This window comes from Malaclemys terrapin, chromosome 21 (assembly GCF_027887155.1).
Source record: "Malaclemys terrapin pileata isolate rMalTer1 chromosome 21, rMalTer1.hap1, whole genome shotgun sequence".
NCBI classification, from domain to species: Eukaryota; Metazoa; Chordata; order Testudines; family Emydidae; genus Malaclemys; species Malaclemys terrapin.
Window position 1 is genome coordinate 7,836,380 of NC_071525.1, and position 21,612 is coordinate 7,857,991.

Sequence of the window (21,612 nt, forward strand, 5' to 3'; positions counted from 1 at the left end):
GGGGCAGGGATGCAGTGGGGGAGAAGTTGGGGTGGGGGTGCAGGGCTGGGAGGACAGGGCGGGGCTGGGGAGATGGGTGGGAGGATGCTGGGGTGGGAGGGAGTTGTGGGGGTGCAGGGACGCAGTTGGGGGATGCTGGCTGGGAGGATGCAGGGTGATGCTGGGGAGTACGGGGCGAGGGGCAGGGATGCAGTGGGGGGATGCTGGCTGGGAGGATGCAGGGGGATGCTGGGGAGTACGGGGCGGGGGGGCAGGGATGCAGTGGGGGAGAAGTTGGGGTGGCGGTGCAGGGCTGGGAGGACAGGGCGGGGCTGGGGAGATGGGTGGGAGGATGCTGGGGTGGGAGGGAGTTGTGGGGGTGCAGGGATGCAGTGGGGGGATGCTGGCTGGGAGGATGCAGGAGGATGCTGGGGAGTACGGGGCGGGGGGCAGGGATGCAGTGGGGGGATGCTGGCTGGGAGGATGCAGGGGGATGCTGGGGAGTACGGGGCGGGGGGCAGGGATGCAGTGGGGGGATGCTGGCTGGGAGGATGCAGGGTGATGCTGGGGAGTACGGGGCGAGGGGCAGGGATGCAGTGGGGGGATGCTGGCTGGGAGGATGCAGGGGGATGCTGGGGAGTACGGGGCGGGGGGCAGGGATGCAGTGGGGGAGAAGTTGGGGTGGGGGTGCAGGGCTGGGAGGACAGGGCAGGGCTGGGGAGATGGGTGGGAGGGAGTTGTGGGGGTGCAGGGATGCAGTGGGGGAGAAGTTGGGGTGGGGGTGCAGGGCTGGGAGGACAGGGCGGGGCTGGGGAGATGCTGGGATGGGAGGGTGCAGGGGGCGGGGTTGGGGTGCAGGGGGCGGGGCGGGCGTGGTTGGGGGCAGGGCGGGGCGGGGCGCCTCTGCCGCCCGCCCGCCGCTATTGCAGCCGCTGCTCCTCGGGGAGCGACTCCTCTCCCCTGCCCGGCGCGTCTCTCCCTCCCCAGCGGCGGCGGCGGCACTCGGCTGCCCGGGCAGAGGCGCCGAGGGTCCGGCCCCAGCGCGCAGCGGAGCCCATGGAGCCCGGCGGCGGCAAGCGGCCGCGGGACGGAGCAGGCAGAGGTGGGGCTGGGGGGGGCTTGGCACAGCGGCCGGGAGCGCACGCGGGGAGCGGGGCAGCTGGCGAGGGGGGAGCGGGGGGTATCGAGGCAGCTGGCGAGGGGGGAGCGGGGGGTATCGAGGCAGCTGGCGAGGGGGGAGCGGGGGTAGCGGGGCAGCTGGCGAGAGGGGAGCGGGGGTAGCGGGGCAGCTGGCGAGGGGGGAGCGGGGGGTATCGGGGCAGCTGGCGAGAGGGGAGCGGGGGGTATCGAGGCAGCTGGCGAGGGGGGAGCGGGGGTAGCGGGGCAGCTGGCGAGGGGGGAGCGGGGGGTATCGAGGCAGCTGGCGAGGGGGGAGCGGGGGTAACGGGGCAGCTGGCGAGGGGGGAGCGGGGGTAGCGGGGCAGCTGGCGAGGGGGGAGCGAGGGGTAGCGGGGCAGCTGGCGAGGGGGGAGCGAGGGGTAGCGGGGCAGCTGGCGAGGGGGGAGCGGGGGTAGCGGGGCAGCTGGCGAGGGGGGAGCGGGGGTAGCGGGGCAGCTGGCGAGGGGGGAGCGGGGGGTATCGAGGCAGCTGGCGAGAGGGGAGCGGGGGGTATCGGGACAGCTGGCGAGGGGGGAGCGGGGGGTATCGGGACAGCTGGCGAGGGGGAGTGGGGGGTATCGGGACAGCTGGCGAGGGGGAGTGGGGGGTATCGGGGCAACTGGCGAGAGGGGAGTGGGGGGTATCGGGGCAGCTGGCGAGGGGGAGCGGGGGGTATCGGGGCAGCTGTCGGAGGAAGCGGCGGTGGTGGTAAGGGGGTATGAGTGGTGGGGGCAGTTAGCAAGGGGGAGCAGAGGGGGCCAGTGGGCATCATGGTGGCTGGCAGGGCAGCAGGGGAAGCTGGAGAGCAGCGGGCGTCCCTGGCAGGGCAGAGGCCCGTGGGCCTTGTGGCACCCAGCAGGTGTCAGCAGGGCACTGTGGGCATCGGTGGCAGCTGTCAGGGGAGGTGGGCCGAGCAGCGCTGCAGGTGTCACGCTGGTGGGTGCATGGGAGTGGGCAGAGGAGGCACTGGAAGGAGACTGGGACCAAATCTGGCTGCGATGGATGGCTTGAAGGGATCGCCCTGCGTGCGCTTCCCAGCATGCCCAGGGACAGGCTGACCCCTCTGCCGGGGGCACCTAGATGGGTGGGGGAAGTTTTTACCTTCTTGCCCCACTTTGTCCTGTCCCATTTTGTTGACTTAGCAACCTGGTCTCTGGCCCAGTGTTGTTTATTCTGCGTGCCGGGGCTTGGTTTTGCTTTGTTGCCGTCCCCCTCTGCTTTCCTGCCTGGTGCATCGGCAGTGGAGCTGTGCCAGCCAGGAACGTTCCCTGGGCGCTGCAGTGTACGTGTTCGTATGCAACATTGCCCTCTGCCAACAGGGATCAGAACTGTGCAACTGTGTGTCATGTGCCCTATACTGCTCGGCCAGAAGGGAGAGTCTCCTTTAGACAGGTGGTAGCGGGGCTGTGTGTCCTACCCCCTTGCTTAGGGAGGGAGGATGGCCTAGTGGATAAGACACTCTCCTATAGCAGGAGAGCTTAGTTCCATTCCTTCCCCACTCTGGGCCTCAGTTTCCCCATCTGCACAGTGGGGACAACGACTCTTCCTTTGTCTGGCCTGTTTACCTGTGATCTCTTTGGGACAGGGATGGTCTCTCAAAGGGGACCTGATCCCAGCTGGGACCCTCCTAGGTGCTGCCATAATCCAGCTAATAAAGTTATTTTTTTTTTTAACAGTTCAGGTCTCTCTAGTTTGTGAGGTTCCCTCCCTCTTCTTTTCTCCCTGAGTTGTAAACAAAATCAGTTGCTTCTGTCCAGAACCTTCAGTAAGTGATTTGCACAGTGGCTGCGGCGCGGCGTTAAATCAGGGAGCGTCTGACCATAGGCTGTTTTCTGCACTGTGAATACAGATCTCGTGGCGGCCTGTCCGATTTCCAAGTTACTGTTCCTGGCTCCTCTGCCTCTTGGAGGGAAACTTCTTAAACGCCTTCCGCGTGACTAGCCCCCCCACCTGGTGTCCTCGGGGGGTGTAGGGGCCGGCACGCTGTGGGGCCAGGGACGCCGGGTGGGGGGGAACGGCTTGCAGAACTTTGCCTGATGCTTGCAAACTCCCTGCTGCCTGGCACCTGTGACAACAGATGCTTCCCCCGTGCAGAGGACAGAGCCAGGCCTGGGATAGGCAAGGGCCCTGCGAGGTGTTTTCCTTGGTGGCCTATTGCTTGACTCTGTGGTGCCTTTCGAAGGAGCTGTGAGGAGGGACCACAGGTCCCAGGCAGGTTTTACAGACGGCGCCGCCCCGATCCCAGATACAGCTGTGGGACCCCCTTCCCGGAGCTGAGACGGGGGAGTGTGGTCAAAGGGCAGCGCGTTGGGACTCCTGGGCACTGGGCTCCTTTCCCAGCCTGGGAAGGGAGCGCGGTCTAGTGGTTGGAGCAGTGGACTGGGTTTTAGGAATCCTCAGTTCTGTTCTGAGCACTGGGATGGGGAGGGAGTTCTGGTGATTGGGTGGTAGGGCTTCTAGGTTCTGCATTGGTTCTGGGAGGGAAGGAGGGAGCTCCAGTGGATAGAATGGGGCGGAGACTGGAAGTCAGGACTCCTAGGTTCTATCTCTGGCCCTGTGAGAAAGGGCGACCTTATGGATGGAGCAAAGGGGGAGCTGGGGGGTCAGGACTCCTGGGTTCTTTTCCCCAACTCTTCCACTCTCTGTGGGGCTTGAGCAAGTTATCTCTCTGTGCCTCAGTTTACTACTTCCCTTTGTCACTGTCCGGGAGGGTAGAGGCGTGTGTCATGAGGCTAAGTGAATGCTGGTGAAGTGCCCAGGGATCTCGGTACATGTGCTTGCCCCCAGGGTGCCAGGGCATTGGCTAATGCCGCCATGCAGGAGGAGCAGGTGGGTAGTGGTGGATGCACTGGGAGGCACCGGGGTTACTGGCAGTGGCTGGCGTTGCCTAACACCGGCTGAGTTGCTGTCATGCAGATGAGGCTGTTGTTTTCCCTTTGGGGGTGTGTGTCTCCTTGGAAAGGGCCAGCGCTGGCAGTATCGGTGCCCGCACACTGGGGAGGACTGGGGTGGAGAAATATTGCCATAGCTGTTCAGTGCCCGGCCGGGGGGCCGAGCCCCAACTGGGACATGAACATGTTACTGGAGGGGCAGGATGGCCCAGTGGTTAGCACACTAGCCTAGGACTTGGTTTGATTCCAAAGATTCCCTGTGGGATCTGGGACTCGTCACTTAGTTGCTCTGTGCCTCAGTTTCCCCATCTGTACAATGAGGATAATACTCCAGCCTCACATGGGGGCACTGAGGATAAATACGTTGAGATCGTGCAGTGCTCAAATACTATGTAATGGGAGACAGGTATGTGACCATGGATAGCTCCCAGCCGATGGGAGATTCAAGTAACCATGAAGCCCTGAGCCTAACGCCTCCCTTGTCCTCTCCCTCCGCAGGGCCCGGACCTCTCCTGGGGGCAGTGGAAAAGCCTGCCTCGCATCCCCCTCTGGTGGCTGGTCTGCTAATGCATAATAGCCTACTGCTGCCGGGGGATGGAGTTCCTCCTGCAGCCCCAGTGACAGAGGGCCTGGGAGGCTGTGTCAGAGACCCTGGGTTCAAGCCGGGGTGCCCTTTCCCATTGGGAGAACTGCACGCCCTGGACGCTCTGATCTCCTCAGGGCAGAGGCTTTGGCGTCTGGATGCCCTGAGCCCTTGGGGATCCCAGCAGATACCTGCGGACTAAGTTTCTGGCTGTCCAGCAATACAAAACCAAACCCATGGCAAGAGGCTCCCTTACGCTAGGTCTCAAAGGATCCTGGTTCCTTTCCTAGGGTAGTGTCTGCAGCGCGAGAGGGATTAGCGTTAGCTGCGCTTGGATACTAGGCTGATTTCATTTACACAGAAGGAGGCAAAGGGTTAGAGCAGGGAGGATTGGGAGTCAGGTCATATTCTCGGCTCGGGGAGAGGAGCGGGGTCTAGTGGTTAGAGCAGGGTGGGGATTGGGAGTCTGGAGTCCTGGGTTCTTTTCCCAGCTCTTCTGCTGGCTTGCTATGAGACGCTGGGGCCGTGCCTCAGTTTCCCCATCTGTAGGAAGGGCATAACAATACTGGCCAAGCATACTTTACAAGCAGCATAACGCGGCCTGGATGAAAGGCGCTGTAGCAACGTATTAATAACGCCGTGTTATACAAGAGCTAATTGATGTTGTGAGTAGCAGCGAGGACTGGTCAGCTGGCCAAGAGCATGTGCCAGGTGCAGTTACTGGCGAGGGCGTCTGTAACCATCTCTGGGATACACAGTGGCACATACCGCTAGGGAGGTGCCTGTGTTTTTCATCCCATGCAATACTCAGGGTGGGGTCAGCCCAGCACAGCAGGCTGGGCATTGCCCTCCCCTGGGATCGCCATTTTCCCAGGGCTTCATTTCAGCAGGGACCTCAGCATTTCCTAAGCCCCGGTGACTGATCCGTGCCCTCATCTCTGGAGCTCGGCTCCCAGCGTCGCCCTGGGAGGGACAGAGGACCCGGCTTTGGGCTGGGCCACAAAATTTGCAGCCAGGAAAGAGCCAACGTGGCTGATGCCAGCACGACCGAGTGGCTGGGGCGCTGACGTGGGGGACCTGGGTTCTGTTCCCCACGTAGGCAAGTTACTCCCCTCTGTGCCTCAGTTTCCCCTCCCACCCTCTGTCCGTTTAGACTGTCAGCTCTTCGGGACTGTCTCTTGTTCTGTGTCTGTACAGCACCTGGCGCAGTGGGCCGTGCTGGTGCTACCGTAATGAACCTAATAATGCTCTGGTGGAATCCGAGGGGTACCCCCAGCCCCGCTCGAGGCTGGTTTTGATGGCTTGCTTCACAAACAGGGCCAGTGGGAGCGGCACCATCCCCTGCAAACTGCACGTGCTCATGCCCCCCACCCACTTTTATTTTTAACCAGAGGGATGTAAGCTAATTATGTTAATGCGCTGGCTGTGGCGCGGGGCAAAGCCGGCTCATGGCGCTCGACGCTGCCTGCTGCATAATCCCGAGGTAATCCCCACCCAAGGGTCGCCCCCATTTCAGCAGCTAGGGCCTGGCTGAGGTGGGAGACCCAGGCAGCACCAGGGACTCGATCCTGCCAAGTATGGCACTCCCCCAGTCGATGAAGGCATTTGGCAGGGTTGGGCCCGTCTGCACGGCTCCCCCTTTGCCAGGAGAGAGCCGCCCACCGGGCGAGATGGGCCCCTGCTCCGCTCCAGCCTTGCGGGCAGCTGCTGAGTGTCTGCACCCCTCTCTCCGTCCCTTCTAGTCAATCCAGATTTGGCCAGCGTCGCTAGGGATGACCAGCCCCACCGGGGCTACGCCGGCCCTGCTCAGCCAGGTGCCTTGTCCGAGGCGCCCCGGGCTAGCAAACGTGGGGTGAGCTGCGTCCCCAGCCTGATGCTGCAGCACGGCCCGTGCTGCCTTCGGAGCGCCTCTTCCACCTTTCTAGGCTTTGCGCCTTCTTTAATTGGTGTGAAACTGGGCCAGGGCGGCCCACACCCACTGGGCGGCCTGTTGCAATCAGCGTGTGGGCGCCTGTGGCAGATGGAGGTCTTCGTTTTCCTTCGTGCGAGGGGGATATCCTCCTCCGGCCTTTCCAGCCCCCCAGCTGCAGGGGCAAGGGGCTTCTGCATTAGCCCAGCACCCGGGCTGGGCCCCGGCATCAGACTCAGGACATCTGGAAAGGGCGGAGACCAGCTCCTTCCATCCTTCAGGCCCAAGAAGCCCGTGGTGCCTTCGTCTCACAGAGAGGGGAGCCGCAAATAACCTGGCATCACTGGGGGCTGAGATGGAGAGATGGCACCCCCTCGCATGCGTGGGTGCAGTTCACAGTAGAGAACTCCAGGGGGCGTTTAGGAGAGGTGGCAGCAGTGGGATAGCGGCTCATAATCTATCGGAGCGAGTTAAAATAAAGAATCTGGTGTAATCAAAGAGGTTCTTTGCGTGGGGAGGGGGTTGCTAAAGGTGGCAGGGCACCACCCGGCCTGGGGTCCCAGTATGGCAATGGGGGCCCCAGCATGGAAGGAGGTCGTGCCCAGAGATCTCACCGCGCCGGTACGACAGGCCGTGATCTGACCCTCTATGCAGACGCTGCTTTGGCCCCCCCTAGTATGGGATGCCGATGCTTTGCTTCTTGCTCCCTTTAGCCTCGTCTTGCTCAGTTATCTGGGACTCTGCTGGTGCTAGGGGCTGTACAAGCCTGGGACAAAGGGCTGGTCCCTGCCCCAAGGAATGAAGGGTCCCTCCGTCAGATCTAGGCCTCCATGCGAGCCAGTGGGAGCCCTCCCATCCGTTCCCAGGGGAGTCGCTCTTGTTGGGGCTGGATTAGGTGGATTTGAGCCCCCTCCAGTGCTGGCTAGTCTCTGTCCTGCCCATACAGTCTCCTCCCCACATCTGGCCCCTTGCCTGTAGGGCTAGTGAATAGCAGCCAAGGGGGAGAATTCACAAGTCACAGGCCAGCGAGGGCCGAGGAGCTTTCAGCCGAGTCTCGGAGCGACGTGGGGTTTTGGAGAGGGGAGTTGGATGCGGAGGAGAAGGCTCTCACGCCCCACAGCGACGGGCTGGCGAAAGTGGCCGGCGTTGGGGTGGGGGGTGGGGAGGAGAGACTGGCAGGGTGCTTGGGAGCTGGATCCTGCAATGCTGGGGGGGGGCAGCGGGTGGGTGGGTGCTGTGCTTGGCCCAGGAGCGTGGAGGGGTTGGCAGGTGCTGTCCTTGGTGAGGGCTTCTGGGCACATGCTGGGCATGGCATGGGCTCGGCATAGGGGCATGGTGAATGCCACGTGGGGCAAAGGCCAGCAGGCAGGTGCTGAGCTGTGCTGGGGCACAGACGCTGGCAGGAATGTGAGCTGGCAAGTGGGAGCTATGGGTGCTGTGCATGGCACGGGTGCTGCTTGGGGGCAGGGTGTGTAGTTGCTGCATGGGGTGTGGTTTGCTGCTGCGTGGGGTGCAGGCTGGCAGGCGGGTGCTGTGTGGAGGGCTGGCGGACAGTTGCGGTATGGGGTGCGGGCTGGTGAACATAAGAACGGCCACACTGGGTCAGAGTAATGGCCCATCTAGCCACTGTCCTGTCTTCTGACCATAGCCAATGCCAGGTGCTTCAGAGGGAATGAACAGAACAGGGCGATTATTGGGTGATCCATCTCCTGTCGTCCAGTCCCAGCTTCTGCCATTCAGAGGTTTACGGACAACCGGAGCATGGAGTTGCCTCCCTGACCATCTTGGCTAATAGCCATTGATGGACCTATCCTTCAGGAACTTGTCAAGTTCCTTTTTGAACCTCGTTACACTTTTGGCCTTCACAACATCCCCTGGCGGTGAGTTCCACAGGTTGACTGTGCATTATGTGAAGAAGTGCTTCCTTATGTTAGTTTAAAACCTGCTGCCTGTTAATTTCATTGTCTGACCCCTGGTTCTTGTGTTATGTGACAGGGGAAATAACACCTCCCTAGTCACTTTCTCCGCACCGGTCATGATTTTATAGACCTGTCGTATCTCCCCTTAGTCGTCTTTTTCCCAAGCAAAACAGCCCCAGTCGTTTTAATCTCTCCTCCTATGGAGGCTGTTCCATCCCCCTAATCATTTTTGTTGCCCTTCTCTGCACCTTTTCCAATTCTAATAAATCTTTTTTTTGGGGGCGTGGGGGTGACCAGAACTGCCTGCAGTATTGCAGGTGTGGGCAGACCATGCCTTTGGATAGTGGCGTTATGATATCTTCTCCCTTGGTGCCATGCTGGGGGGGGGGATGGGCTGGCAGGTGGGCGCTGCGTGAGTTCACTTGCTGCACTGGCGCTGTGTGGAAGGCAAGCGCTGCGCGGTGAGTGGTGCAGGCCGATGGGCAGGGACTGGTGACGGGCGTGGTCCTGGCAAGCAGAGAGACTCGCGCGGCGCCAGGGAACCCCGCAGAGATCCGCTGGGGTCCAGGTCTTCCTGCTGCCGGCTGGGATCACGTCTCCATTGGCGCTGGCCCGCCGGAGGAGCCTGGTGCCCAAGCTGCCCTGGCCGGGCTATGTCGCCAGGAGGCCGCTGGGGAGCGGGGCGGAATGCGGCTGCCAGCTGGGGATTAGCACTCCAGAAGCTGAGTTCTGTACCATCAGCATCTGGGCATGCTCTCCTCCCCTGCTGCACGGACACTGCCCGCCCCTCCCCGCCCCCACCCCTCAGCTCTGCCCCGCTTCCCCCATCCCACCCTCGCCTGCTCCCACAATGCCCTTTGCCACCCCTGAGCCACCTTCCGTGGGTCCCCTGCCCTGGGGGCTTTGTCCACTCCCCACCCTCAGCTCCAGCTGTGCTGGGCCAAACGCCTCCCTGGGGATTTCAATTGCATTGCCTCAGAGTCAGGTTTGGCAAGCAGGGGAGCGTGGTCTAGTGGTTAGAGGGGGATGGGGGTCCTGGGAGTCAGGACTCCTGGGTCCTATTCTCAGCACTAGGAGGGGATTAGGGTCTAAGGGGTTAAAGGAGGGAGGGCTGTGGGGGGTTTAGAACTCCTGGGTCCCATTCTCACCTCTCGGAGAATATATGGTCTAGGGGTTAGAGCAGAGGGAATCGGAGCCAGGACTCCTGGGTCCTATTCCCAGCTCTGCCACTGATTTGCAGAGTAATGCAGGGGAAATCATGTCTGTCTGTGTCTGTCTCCCCTTCTGTAGAACAGAGCAGCGTTTAGCTTAGATTCATAAATTCCAAGGCCAGCAGGGACCTGGAGCTGTGACCATCTCCTCTGACCTCCTGAATGATAACCAGCCTGAGACCTGCCCTGAATGAATTCCTCTTTGAACTAGAGCAGAGCTTTTAGAAAAGCAGCCAGTTTCCATCGAAAGCCAGGGGACCCTGACAGGTTAATTTCTCTTTGTAAAGGACTTGTTAAACCCTTGGCTGTGTAACTACTGGGCATTTCCCCCTGGGGAGCAGATAAATGTGTGTATGATCATGTGGGGAGAGGGGCCCCTGCTTGCCAGCTCGTAACCTGCCATGCGGGGCCATTCCAGCCCTGTTTGCTTTGCACTGAGAGGCTCTTTGTGCCGGGGGCTGTCACTTCATCCAGCTGAAATAACAGCCAGCTCTGGGGTGGGACCCGGTCGCTCTTTAACAGCCCACAGCAACAGGCCAGGGAAGCAAAGATCCAGTCAGACCAGCAGGGGCGGCTTGGGGAATGAGGGTGTGCTGGCTTTGGAGAGTCGCCCAGCGCGGTGTCCTGGCGGGGCGCCGGCCGTTTGGGGAACAGGGAGGCTGTGATGTTCCAAACTAGGCGCAGCTGAGTCAGCGCCGTGGAATGCTGGGAAGGCTGCCATGGAAATGTTGGCTGTAAAAGCCCCGGCGGGCCGTGGCAGCACCTAATAGCGCCTCTTTGCTCCTGAGCCAAGTGCAGGAGCTCCTGGCGGGTGCCGTACGGGTGGCAAGCAAAGCAGGGGCTGTTTCGGGGAAAGGGCAGCCCCCGCGCTCCACCCCACCCCCCCTGGGCACCTGCCCCCTTGGGAATATACAGCGCTGGATAATGTTAGGGATTGCGGCCTCACGGGTCCATACTTGAATGCCCGTTTCACAGAAAAGGAAACTAAGAAACGGGGAGGGGGGGTTGAGGGGGTGGAGCTGAGAATAGAACCCAGGAGTCCTGGCTCCCAGTCCCCAGCTGTAACCACTAGGCCTCACTCCCCACCCAGATCTGAGAAGAGAAGCCAGAAGTCCTGACACCTGGTCCCTCCTACAGCTGGGATCTGGAAGTCCTGGCTCCCTCTGGGTCCTGTCTGCAGTCCAGGGATGGAGCATACCCCAGTCTCAGGCACAGGGGCCAGGCGTCAAGGCGCAAGTGTTCTAGTTCTGCCTCTGCCACTCAAGTCGCTCTATTATTCTGTGCCTCAGTTTCCCCATTGGTGACCAGACAGGGGCTGTTTTCCCATATTCCTGGGAGGGATTGGGAGATTTGCAGTGTTCCTGTCTGTCAAACTCTAGTTCCCCCTCCATCAAATGATGGGGTAGGAAGGCAGAATGCCGTCGTCAGACCTGTCCCATCGCGGGTGAGTCTGGGGGGCGGGATGGGCTCCAAGAGGGGACGTTGTGGGTGGAAGATTTCACCCCAGGAAGGGGTCGGTGCTGAGTGCAATCCCATGCGGGGGTTCAAGGCGTCACGTGTTGCTTGAGCATTTCACAGTGGGGGCTTGGAACAGAGTGTCCCCGCTGCAGAACTGCTCTGCATTATTCCCGTCAGTTTCCCTGCGGAGACCAGCCCTTTGCCCTCAGCAGGGAGCGTCTCCTGCCCTGGCTGGGTGCGCTGGGAACCTGCGCTTTCCTTGCATTGTAAATCAAACCAGACGTCTCCCCCTGCCCCTTTTGCAACCAGGCCTTTAGCCCCTTCCCTCTCGCCGGCTTGCACGGCCCTGAGCCGCCTGGCTTGGGGAGAAAGGGGAGCTGTTTGTAAAGGGCTTTTGCCACGAGCCGCTTTGTGACGCCTGGCGAAAACCTTTCTACTTTCGTCCCTCTCGCTTGGCAGCAGGGGATTAACCCGGAGAAAGGAAAGGAGTTTACTGGGCGGATAAGTTTTCTCCACTCCCCCTGCCCCCCCGTCCCCCATCCACTCCTGCAGGTGGGAGATTATTGCATTGACGTAAGGGAGGCAGGAGGTTAGTGATGGCTAAGCAGTATCCTTTCCCAGGTCGCCTGCCTCTCTCCGGAGCCCCGATCGAAGAGCGTCGGAGCCGCGCTCACATCCTCGGAGGCGGCAGAACTGGCTGCCGAAGGACGAGACTTTAGGCTAATGCCGAGAGCATCCGGTGGGGTCATCTCCCCGGGAGAGCCCCATTGCCTGAGACGTTGGCTGCTAGACGGGCTTGGGGAGGGGCCCCATGCTGCTCCCCAGGGCGCGGGGGACACGGTCATGCCTAGATGGGAGGCCCTGCCTTGGAGAGCCCACCATCCAAGCAGAAGGGTCACGATCCCCGTGTTACAGACGGGGAAACTGAGGCTTGGGGGGATGAAGCGATTGGCCCAAGGGAGTGGGCAGCAGAGCCAGGAATCGAAGCCGAATCGCCCCCGAGCTGTAGCCCCAACACCCCATATCCCTTTCTGCCGGCAATATGCCTGGGTCCCTGGGGAACCGGGCCTCCATCCCAGCATCCCCTTCTCAAACCAGGCAGGGCCTAGGGTGGTCATTTATCCCTGGCTGTAATTTCACCACCTGCTCCTAATACCCCCGAGCTGGTGACCGGGACCTTGTATTGTCGCTTGGCCTTCCCAGAAGCCCTCAGCAAGGTTGCTGCTGCACAGCTGGGCTGTGTCATTGCAAACATCTGGGCCGTGGGACCGCACCACCCCAGCCCCACCCCTCCCTGGGCAGCCCAGGACACAGCAGCCAGCCCTAGGAAGCCAGAATCCAGCCTGCGGCAGTGGGGTGGGGAGTGTGTTTGGGGGGGGCAGGGTGTTGTCATGCCAACTGGCACATGGTGTTAGCAGCTCCCCAGTAATTTCACTACAGGGCTTTTAGTTAGTTAGGTTTTTTCCCCTCCTTGATGTTGACAGGAATTTGCAGCAGAGCCCAGGGAAGGGTTGGGCGGGAGGAGGCTGCGTCTGGCCTGGCAGAGCCGTGCAGTGGGCTCAGTAAGGGGTCCGGTTTACATCCCGCTGCGCACGGTGAACAGCAGGCTTCAGCCTGAAGACCCTCGGCCCACGATCCCAGCCCAGGGTTCCCCACACAGCTCTGCCGGTGTCCCTCAATCCTGCTCCCCAGCCCTGGGACCCCACCCCCTGCTCTGCCAGTGCCCCTCAGTCATGACCCCCAGCCCCTGCTATCCCAGACCTGCCCGTGCACCACAATCTCCTCTGCTGTTCCTGCCCTAATCTCAATTCGGCTCCTGCGGTGCTATGGGAGGGAAGCAGCTACTAGTGGGTAGAGCAGAGGGGGGTTGGAGGCAGGACTCCTGGGTTCCCACGCCGCCGTTGACTCCGTACAAATACACGATACTGGGCAAGTCACTCCCTCTCTCTGCCCAGCTGTGATGTGGGGTGAGGTTCCCATTTGAAAAGCTCCCAGTTATTCCTCCCGGCAGGTTTCTCAGCTCACTGGCGGTCGCCCTGGTGCAAATGACGACTGTTCGATGGATGGCGTCTGAGATGTGGACATGCACTTCTTGGCAGTGCGAAATCCCCGCCATCCATCCCAATTTACCCTCCTGCGTTGCAGCTAACGCTACAGCTGGGCTTAGGCCTCCAAGGGTAAAAACTGTGATCTTTCTGTTGCCCGTCTTGTCTGTTTAGGCTGTGAGGCAGACTGTCTCTCGCTGTGCATCTGTGCAGCGCCCGGCACAATGAGGCCCTGATCTCCGCTGGGCAGGGCCTGTCTCTGGCTGTATGTCTGTGCAGCGCCTGGCACAATGGGGCCCTGATCTCCGCTGGGCAGGGCCTGTCTCTGGCTGTGTGTCTGTGCAGCGCCTGGCACAACGGGGACCTGATCTCCGCTGGGCAGGGACTGTCTCTCGCTGTGTGTCTGTGCACTGCCTGGCAGAATGGGGCCCTGATCTCAGCTGGGGCAGGGCCTGTCTCTCGCTGTGTGTCTGTGCAGCGCCCAGCACCACGGTGCGCCGATGGGAGTTGTTTGGGAATTCTTTTGACAAAATGGTTTTTTGGCGAAAAACCCTAATTTGTTTAAAGTGAAGTTGTCTGAAACGTACCAGGTTTGCTGAAACTTTTGCCAGGCAGGTGTCTCAGGTCCGGGGTGGAATTTCTGGAGGGGGTGACCCCAGAATAGCTAATGACCTAGAGGGTAGAGCCCTCACCGGGGCGTACAAGAGACCGATTCCCATCTCTTCTCTGCCTGATTCAGAGCAGGGATTTGAACCAGGGCCTTCTGCGCCCCATAACCACGAGGGCATGGGGTATTCTGGGGTTCTGTAGAAGATTCTCAGAGCTCTCTGTGCCCCTCCCGGCGTGGAATCAAACCGAATGCGACTTATTTTGAGGTTTTGCCGAAATGGAATTCTCGTTTTCCGGCCCTGATCTCGGCTGGGCTGTTTCTACGCTTCCATCGCGTGGCCAGGTAGTACCCGTAACAGTCCAGCTGCCGAAACAGCCCATCTGGCTCTGAATGGAGGAGCGTCTTGGTCGCTGTCCAGCTGAGGGACCAGCAAACCAGCCCTGGGGTCTGCATCGCACCCACCCCCTTCCAGCCGTCAGTTGCTACAGCACCTTGCACAGCAACAATTGGCACATCCCCGACTGCCCCACTCCTACGGGATCCTCCCCCTGCCTGGGAGAGTCTGATCGCTGTGCCAGCGAAGCCCTGGGAGCCAGCAGGGCGTGTGTGTGTTGGTCGTTATGTAATAGCTGCCTACCGAGGGCGTGTTGTTTGCCTAGGTGTGAGATTATACAAGAGCTGTGGGTTCTGGATACTCCCTGTGCCGCTCGCGGGAGCCAGAGTCCTGAGTGCCGTCCATTACGCCGTGGGAGCAGCTCTCCTGGGCGGAGAGAGTGTAGCCGGCCGCTGGCCTGGGGTTCTAGAGAGATGGGTTTGAATCCTGGCTCTGCCACTGATTTCTTGTACGAGCCCTGGCAAGTCCCTTCCTCTCACTGGCATCAGTTCCCCCGTCTGTAAAATGGGGAGAAATCCGCCTGCCTTTGTGTAGTAGATTGTGAGCTCTGTGGGGCAGGGATTGTCTTGACTTGTGTCTGTGCAGCGCCTGGCACAATGGGGCACTGATCCCAGCTGGCGCAGGGACCGTCTCTCGCTGTGTGTCTGTGCAGCGCCTGGCACAATGGGGCCCTGATCTCAGCTGAGGCAGGCGCTGTTTCTTGCCGCGTGTCTGTGCAGCGCCTGTTACGACAGGGCTCTAATCTCCATTGACTCTTCTAAGCGCTGCCGTAATATAAATTATAGTGACCTGGGATGTGGTTCTCTGTGGGCTTTTGCAAGGGCCTCAGATCATGGATTTCGGCTGTTTTCCCCCCTCCGCCATGTGGGCAGGGCTTTGGGCTCCCAGCAGTGAGCTACTGGCAGTATCCCAGCTGAGCCTGGCTGGGTATGAACCTGGAACATTCTGTGCTACAAGCACCATCTTCTACCCCGGAGCTAAAGGAGCAACACCATTAGCTGGTAGCTATAGTAGACTCTTATCCTCTTAGACAGACCAGCTACTAGAAGGGGGACAGAACCCCACACTCCCCTAGCGAGGCGTTATTATTACTGACTGCACTGAGCTCCAGGCATGGACCAGAACTCAGGGCGCTACGCACTGTACAAACCCAGACCGGCAGGGGAGTGGCAGGAAGCTCGCCTCTTGTCTGCAGAGCTGCCAGTCCAGCATGTAAAAAGCCAGGCCAGGGCTGGGGGGAGAGGGCGGCAGAGCCCTCACTGCATGTGGTAGGGGGCTGCAGAGGGCCGTGGAGCAGGAATTGCATCCAGGCCAGTCCCCTTCAGCAGCCGTGGCACGGCTCTCCGGCCCAGGCCCGGGAGCTCCCGGCAGCGCTGCCGGCTGACGTGAGGCCGCTCGTATCAGGAGCAAAACCTCTTTGGCGCTCTCTTGGAAGAGCCGGCGCCCCCAGTCAGCTCCCGGAGGATGGCTGGACGGCAGGGCCACTCGGCAAGCAAGTGGGGCACCAGCCCACGCATCTGCCCCAACCAGTAGCTGGGACTACCCGGCAGGGGCAGGCTGGGAGCTGGCGAGTCAAGGGGCACGGCGCGGGCTGTCTGGGCCCGGCCGCCTCCTTAGAGCGTCACCCTCTGGGGTCCTGCAGCGCAGGTTGGGTTGACGTCCCTGTCGCTCAGCTGGAGGGGAGCCCAGTGCTGCCTCTTCCCCCTGAACTTCTGTGCAGCGTTGCTGTGAGACTGCTGTAAAGCCCCTGTTCCTCACCCCAGAGGTGGCTGCATCTCGGCGCCAGGCAGGGGATCCCTGTATGAGCAGCCCCTGTTCCTCACCCCAGAGGTGGCTGCATCTCAGCGCCAGGCAGGGGATCCCTGTATGAGCAGCCCCTGTTCCTCACCCCAGAGGTGGCTGCATCTCAGTGCCGGGAGAGGGATCCCTATATGAATAGTCCTGGCACCCCACCCCAGAAGTGGCTGCATCTCAGTGCTGGCTGGGGGATCCCTGTATGAACAGCCCTGGCACCCCACCCCAGAGGTGGCTGCATCTCTGCGTGTGGCTCCAGACTGGGATAAAAAGCTATAGGGAGGCAGTGTGGCTGCTGGGGGTGCAGGCGATGGCTGCGAGGGGTCCCAGGCCCCATGTCTGTTCAGGTGCCTCCCTGCGCTGTGACTCAGACACGTGTGGCTGGCAGGCGGCCAAGGCCCAGGAGCCGGATTATGTAAGCAGGGAGTTCAGGCGAGGCCAGTGTGGGGGTTGGGACACGCTCCCCCACCCTGCCCTGCTTCCCCTTAGTCAAACCCCGCCCAGCAGGGGGCAGCAGGCAGCTGAGTGGGCATGGGGTGGCACAGAGGGTCAGACCCTGGGGCAGCGTGCTGCACCTTGACCTAGAGTGGGGTCCCTGTTGTGTCAAGTGCTCCCCAAACCCAGACCAAGATCAGGCTCCCCATGGGAACCCAGGGGTTGTATGGGCTCCAGTTCCGAGTTCAGGGAGCCAGGGGCCATACGGGACCCAGGACTGGGCTGTACAGGCCCCAAGACTGAGATCTGGCCCCCACGGTCCAGAGTGAGACAGCTGCTGTCCTGCAGAGCCCCTAGCCCAGGGGGTACAAGGCCGGGCCGTGGGTGGTGGTGGTGGTGGTGGGAATCTTATCTCTTTCGGCCTGAGATTTTTCTCCAATTCTTTGCTATCTTGTACCGCTACCTCTCGGCCCCGCATATGGCCGGTACGTGAGTCCTTCTGATTGGAGGCGGGGGCCGCCTGCCACTGGCTGGGCTGCCTGATTGGACGAGAGCACCGTGGTGCCTGCCACAAATTCAAAAACTGTCCCCCCACACACACACACACTGTGAAAGGCCCACAGGCACTGGCTTAAACTGGGCCAGCTCCGCTCCAGCCTATGAGGGTGGGAGGGGGGCTTGGAAAAGGAAAAAAAACTAAAATCTGCAGGAGTAGACTCTGGGATTCTCTGCCCATCAGATACCTGGTGCCACGGCTGACCCGCCCTGAGGGGGATCGGTCCCCCTGTTACCCACCCCCCGAGGGGGATCAGACCCCTTGATAGTCCCCAGGAACAAGGGTCTATGCTGGGCTCCGTCTCAGAGCTCCCTGCTCCCCCAGGCCCACTGGCTGCTGCAAAGCGTCTCTGCCCTTGAGTGGGGAGCATGTCCCAGATGGGGAGAGGGCCGTGAATCGGGGGGCGGGGGTGAGGGAGGTCCCCACTTCAAGCTTCAGCAAAGTGAGCCAGGACAGTCTCAGCTCCTAGTAGGACAGCCCCACCCCCAGCCCTCCAAACCACCAGCTGTTTGGGGGAGAAAGGACCAGTGCCCCTTGCAGCCCCAACTGCCCGCCCTGGGTGAGTCCCTCCAGGGGGAGCTCTGCCCGCACGGCCAGCCCCGTCCTGGGGAACTGGCTTCAGCCGTGCGCAGAGATGGCCCCGGAGCCACGGGGGTTAAGGCGAGGAGCGAAAATAGCAAAGCTGCTTAGGAGGGTGGCGTGGCGAACGTGCGGCTTTCTCCGGGCCTGATGCTCAGCAGGCTAATCAGATTGATTTTCCCTTTCGGGGATGGGGGTGGAGGCACAATTAACCCTTTGTTGTTGTCTGCAGGTCGGGATTGAGGGGCACTGACAGGAGCTGCGGGGGGCAGGGCTGGGCTAGCAGGGGGCTGCGGGTCGGGATTGAGGGGCACGGGCAGAGCTGGGGGGCAGAGCTAGGTTAGGAGGGGGCTGCGGGTCGGGATTGAGGGGCATGGGCAGAGCGGGAGGGGGCAGGGCTGGAATAGGAGAGGGCTGCGGGTCGGGATTGAGATGTTTCTCCCACTGTCCCAGCTGTGGGCTCCCTAGGTCTGCTGATGCCCACTCAATCCCAGCCCCCACCTGCTATCCCAGTCCTACTCCCGTCCCCCGGCTCTGGGATGTACCTTGGTTCCTGGAGGGGGAGGGGAAGTGGAAACTCTCTAAGTAAATTACAAAGCATGGAGGAGGGGAGAGGAGGGGGGTGGGTGCTGGGGGAGGCTGACGAGGTGGGTGCTGCGTCTCTGTGGCTCAGTCCCAGGGGGCACGAGGTTTCGTGCTGCCCGGGTCCAGGTGCTGTGGGGTGCAGGCAGGCTCTGCCCCACATGATTCCTAGTAGACCTGACCCCGCAGGGTTCTAGAGCATCGCAGGTCTGGCCCTGCCAGGAGCCAGAAGCCCCGGGGAGTGCCCACTGCAAGTCCTGCAGCGGGAGGGAGTGGGGTCCAGTGGTTAGAGCAGTGGGACTGGGAGTCAGGACTCCTGGGTTCCATTCCCAGCTTTGCCACAGACTTGTTGTGACCGTGGGCATGTTGGGGGGGCTGATCCTGCCCCATGTTTTGTAGCGCCCTCGGAGCCCCTCCAGCGAGATGTGCGAGACCAAGGGGTGTCGATGCTGATGCCTCTGTCACCATCTCTCAGGTGCCCCCAGAATCCGTCCAGTCCCACGCAGGCAGGCAGCAGGATTTCTGCCCCACAGAGTGCCCTCGATGTCCGCTGCTGGCTGGGAGCACAAGGCCTTTCTGTGTGGCTTTAGCATCTCTCCAGTCCCCGGGGAAGCTGGCTGACCGAGCAGGTTGTCCCTGCCTGATTACGTCCCCCTCCGCCCTGCCCTAAGAGAAAACGAGCCATCCATCCCCATACACCCCCTCTGTCCATCATGATGCATCTCCCCCTGTCTCACTGTCTACCCATACATCTTCACCTATCCATCCCCATGCAGTCTCTCCATCTATATGCCTACCCCCATCTGTCTGTCCATCCCCGCGCACCGCATCTGTCTACCCATCTATACCTATAACCCTATCTATCTGTCCATCCATCTCCACACACCATCATCTGTCTGTCTGTCCATCCACTCCTGTGCACCCCCATCTATCTAAGGTACTTACCTGCCCCCCCCATCTTAGTAACCAAGTGCTTCATCCTCACAGCCCCCCTGGGAGGCAAGACAGTGCGGTTAGTCTCATTGTCCAGGGGGAAACTGAGGCACAGAGAAGCTAAGTGAGTTGCCCAAAGTCACGCAGGAAGTCTGTGGAAGAGCAGGGACTTGAACCCGGGTCTCCCGATTCCCAAGCTTGCCCCCTAACGACTGTTTGAATACAGGGGGTTTCTGAGATCCGCTACCGTCCCGCCTGGAACAGTGCGGCATAGTTTATTACTGAGTTAATTATTAATCAGTCTGATAATGCGTACCCAGTCACTGAGTTATTAATCAGGGTATTGGGTGTGTGCTTATGGGGAGAGATCAATCAATAAGCGATGGCTCCCACTGAATAAAGAAAAGCTCCGGTCTTTCCTCTTGGCTCGCCCTGGCCCTCGGTGTCTTGTGGCACCCCCGTGCCCCCCTCCTCTCTGGCCTTGGTGCATGCAGGCCGCTGCAAACCTCATCCTCCGAGCCTGGGGCTTTCCCATCTCACCCCCCTCTCTGCTTCCCTCCTCTGGCTGCCCCGTCCACCACAAGCTGCTTGGCTGCCCTGCCAGGCCCTTGGCAGCCTGTCCCCTCCCTCCCTGCCATCCCGCATTCGCTCCCCCCTCTGCTCAGCCCATGGTCCCAGCCTCCAGCTCCCACCTGGTCCGTTTTCACGCCAGCCCCTTGGCGCTCTCTCCCGTGCTGCCCCATGCGCCCGGGAGGAGCTCGCTGCGAACGTCCGCGAAACGAGCTCATCTCCTCCCGCACGGCCCTCCTTACACCTTCAGAACTCCTCTGCCGGCTCTGGCCTGCGGCCATGCTGCGAGCCCGGCCCCCCAGCCTGAGCGGGGGGTGCTCACTGCGCTCCCCCAGCTGGCTGGTCTTGCGTTTAGATTGTCAGTTCGTTGGGGCGGGGGCCATCTTTGTTCTGGGTTTGTACAGCGCCTGGCGCCAGGGGAGCCTGGTTTGTGACTGGGGCTCCTGGGTGCTACCATAATACACCTAATCAATAATGTACAGCCTAGCACCGTGGGGACTTGGTTCACGAATGAGACACCTCGGCGCTACCCCAGTGCAAACAGTGATGATAATATTGTTTTGACACATCGAGCGCTGCGTGTGGGTCGTTCCCCAATGCTCTGACTGGTCTCTGCTGTAAGGTCTGCAGTGAGGCCTGGCCCCTGGGGCATTTGCACTCAAAGCAGGAGGTGCTGGATAAAATGGGGTGGGGAATGGGTTGTAGAGCATCTCTCCTGGAGGGGCTAGTGGTTAAAGCAGGGGGCTGAGAGCCAGGACTCCTGGGTTCTATTCCCAGCTCTGGGAGGGGAGTGGGGGCTAGTGGGTTAGTTGAGGGGAAATGGAGGCTGGGAGGACTGGTAATCAGTCCCCTGGGTTCTATTCTAAGGTGCTGATGGGCCCTCTTGGTGCCTCAATTTCCCCATGCAGCTTCAGTAGCCATTTGGGAGAGGTGGCAGGCTCTTGCGGGGGATGCCTGCAGGGGTCCTGCTGCTGCTGCCGTCTCACCCCGTCTCTCTCTTGGTTGCAGGCCCGATCGCCATGAAGAAGACGCACACATGTAAGTACAGTTCCCGCCAACGGGCCTCTCCCCCTTTGCACTGTCCCAGGCGTCCTGCCCCAATGGGGATCTCGGGCCCTGCCCCTAATTAGGGCACAAGGGAGATCTGCAAAGCCCAGCCCAGCACAGCCTAGACCCTCTCGGCTCACGTGGGGATGTGCTGTAGCAGAGGCAGCGTGGCCTAGTGGGCTGAGCAAGGGGGACTAGGACTCCTGATATTGCTGAAATCAAGCCAGGCACCCGCACCGTGCCTCAGTTTCCCTCCTGTACAGTGCAGACAGTGATACCTGGCTGACTCCTGGGAGTTGGGCAGTTCTTTGCTCATGACTACGGTTCTGTTAATAAAGGGCTAATAAGCAAGGGAGAGGTTGGTTAATTAATTATAGAGTCTTGTAATACCCAGGAGCTCAATAGCTGGTTGATATTAGTCTGTGGCCCCTTCTCGCAATGTAGATGCAGCCAGCGCGCGCCTGAAATGGGCTCCTGCCGTCTGTTCACCCTTTGGGACAGCAGGGTAGAGTTACCACTGAAACTCGCTTACCACTTAGCAGCCGGCTTTGTCTCAGGGCTGTAAAACCCACCTGCTGGCTTGGATTGCTGCTGGGCCTCGCGGGGGCAGGGGGGCGGGTTTGACATAGAGGGGAGGGTGGCACCTTGGGAGCGGGTGGTGAAAATGGAGCGGTCCAATGAGCTCGGCCGACACAAACTAATCAAAGCGGAAGTGGGACGTTGGTCCAGAGTGCCCCAGGTTCCTCCCCACGCAGGGGGTGCCAGTGTTGAGCGTGGGTCTTTAGGAACTGCCCCACGCGGGAGGGGCGAGATTGTTAGCAGGTGGTGGAACAGTCTTGTCCCAGCTTTGATGAGCCGGTGTGTTGGGGCACAGGCGGGAGCTGTCGGGAGAAGCAGGATGGAGGCCAAGAACCCAGACACCGCCCCCCCCCCCCCCCTCGCTCACAAGAGGAGCGGAT

At 60.9% G+C, this 21,612-nt stretch overlaps 1 protein-coding gene across 2 annotated transcripts in view; it reads left to right on the forward strand.

Moving 5' to 3' along the window:
• Positions 1 to 986: 986 nt before the first annotated feature.
• RORC (RAR related orphan receptor C) overlaps positions 987 to 21,612 on the forward strand; it is a 66,011-nt gene continuing 45,385 nt past the window's right edge. Inside the window, exons 1-2 of one of the 2 annotated variants that reach the window (XM_054010319.1) lie at positions 987 to 1,081; positions 20,615 to 20,644. In XM_054010319.1, the coding sequence (XP_053866294.1) occupies positions 1,036 to 1,081; positions 20,615 to 20,644 (76 nt within the window). In that variant the 5' untranslated portion in view covers positions 987 to 1,035. Of the gene's footprint in view, positions 1,082 to 20,556; positions 20,645 to 21,612 lie in introns of those variants that run through there. The other variant, XM_054010318.1, reaches the window with a different exon arrangement.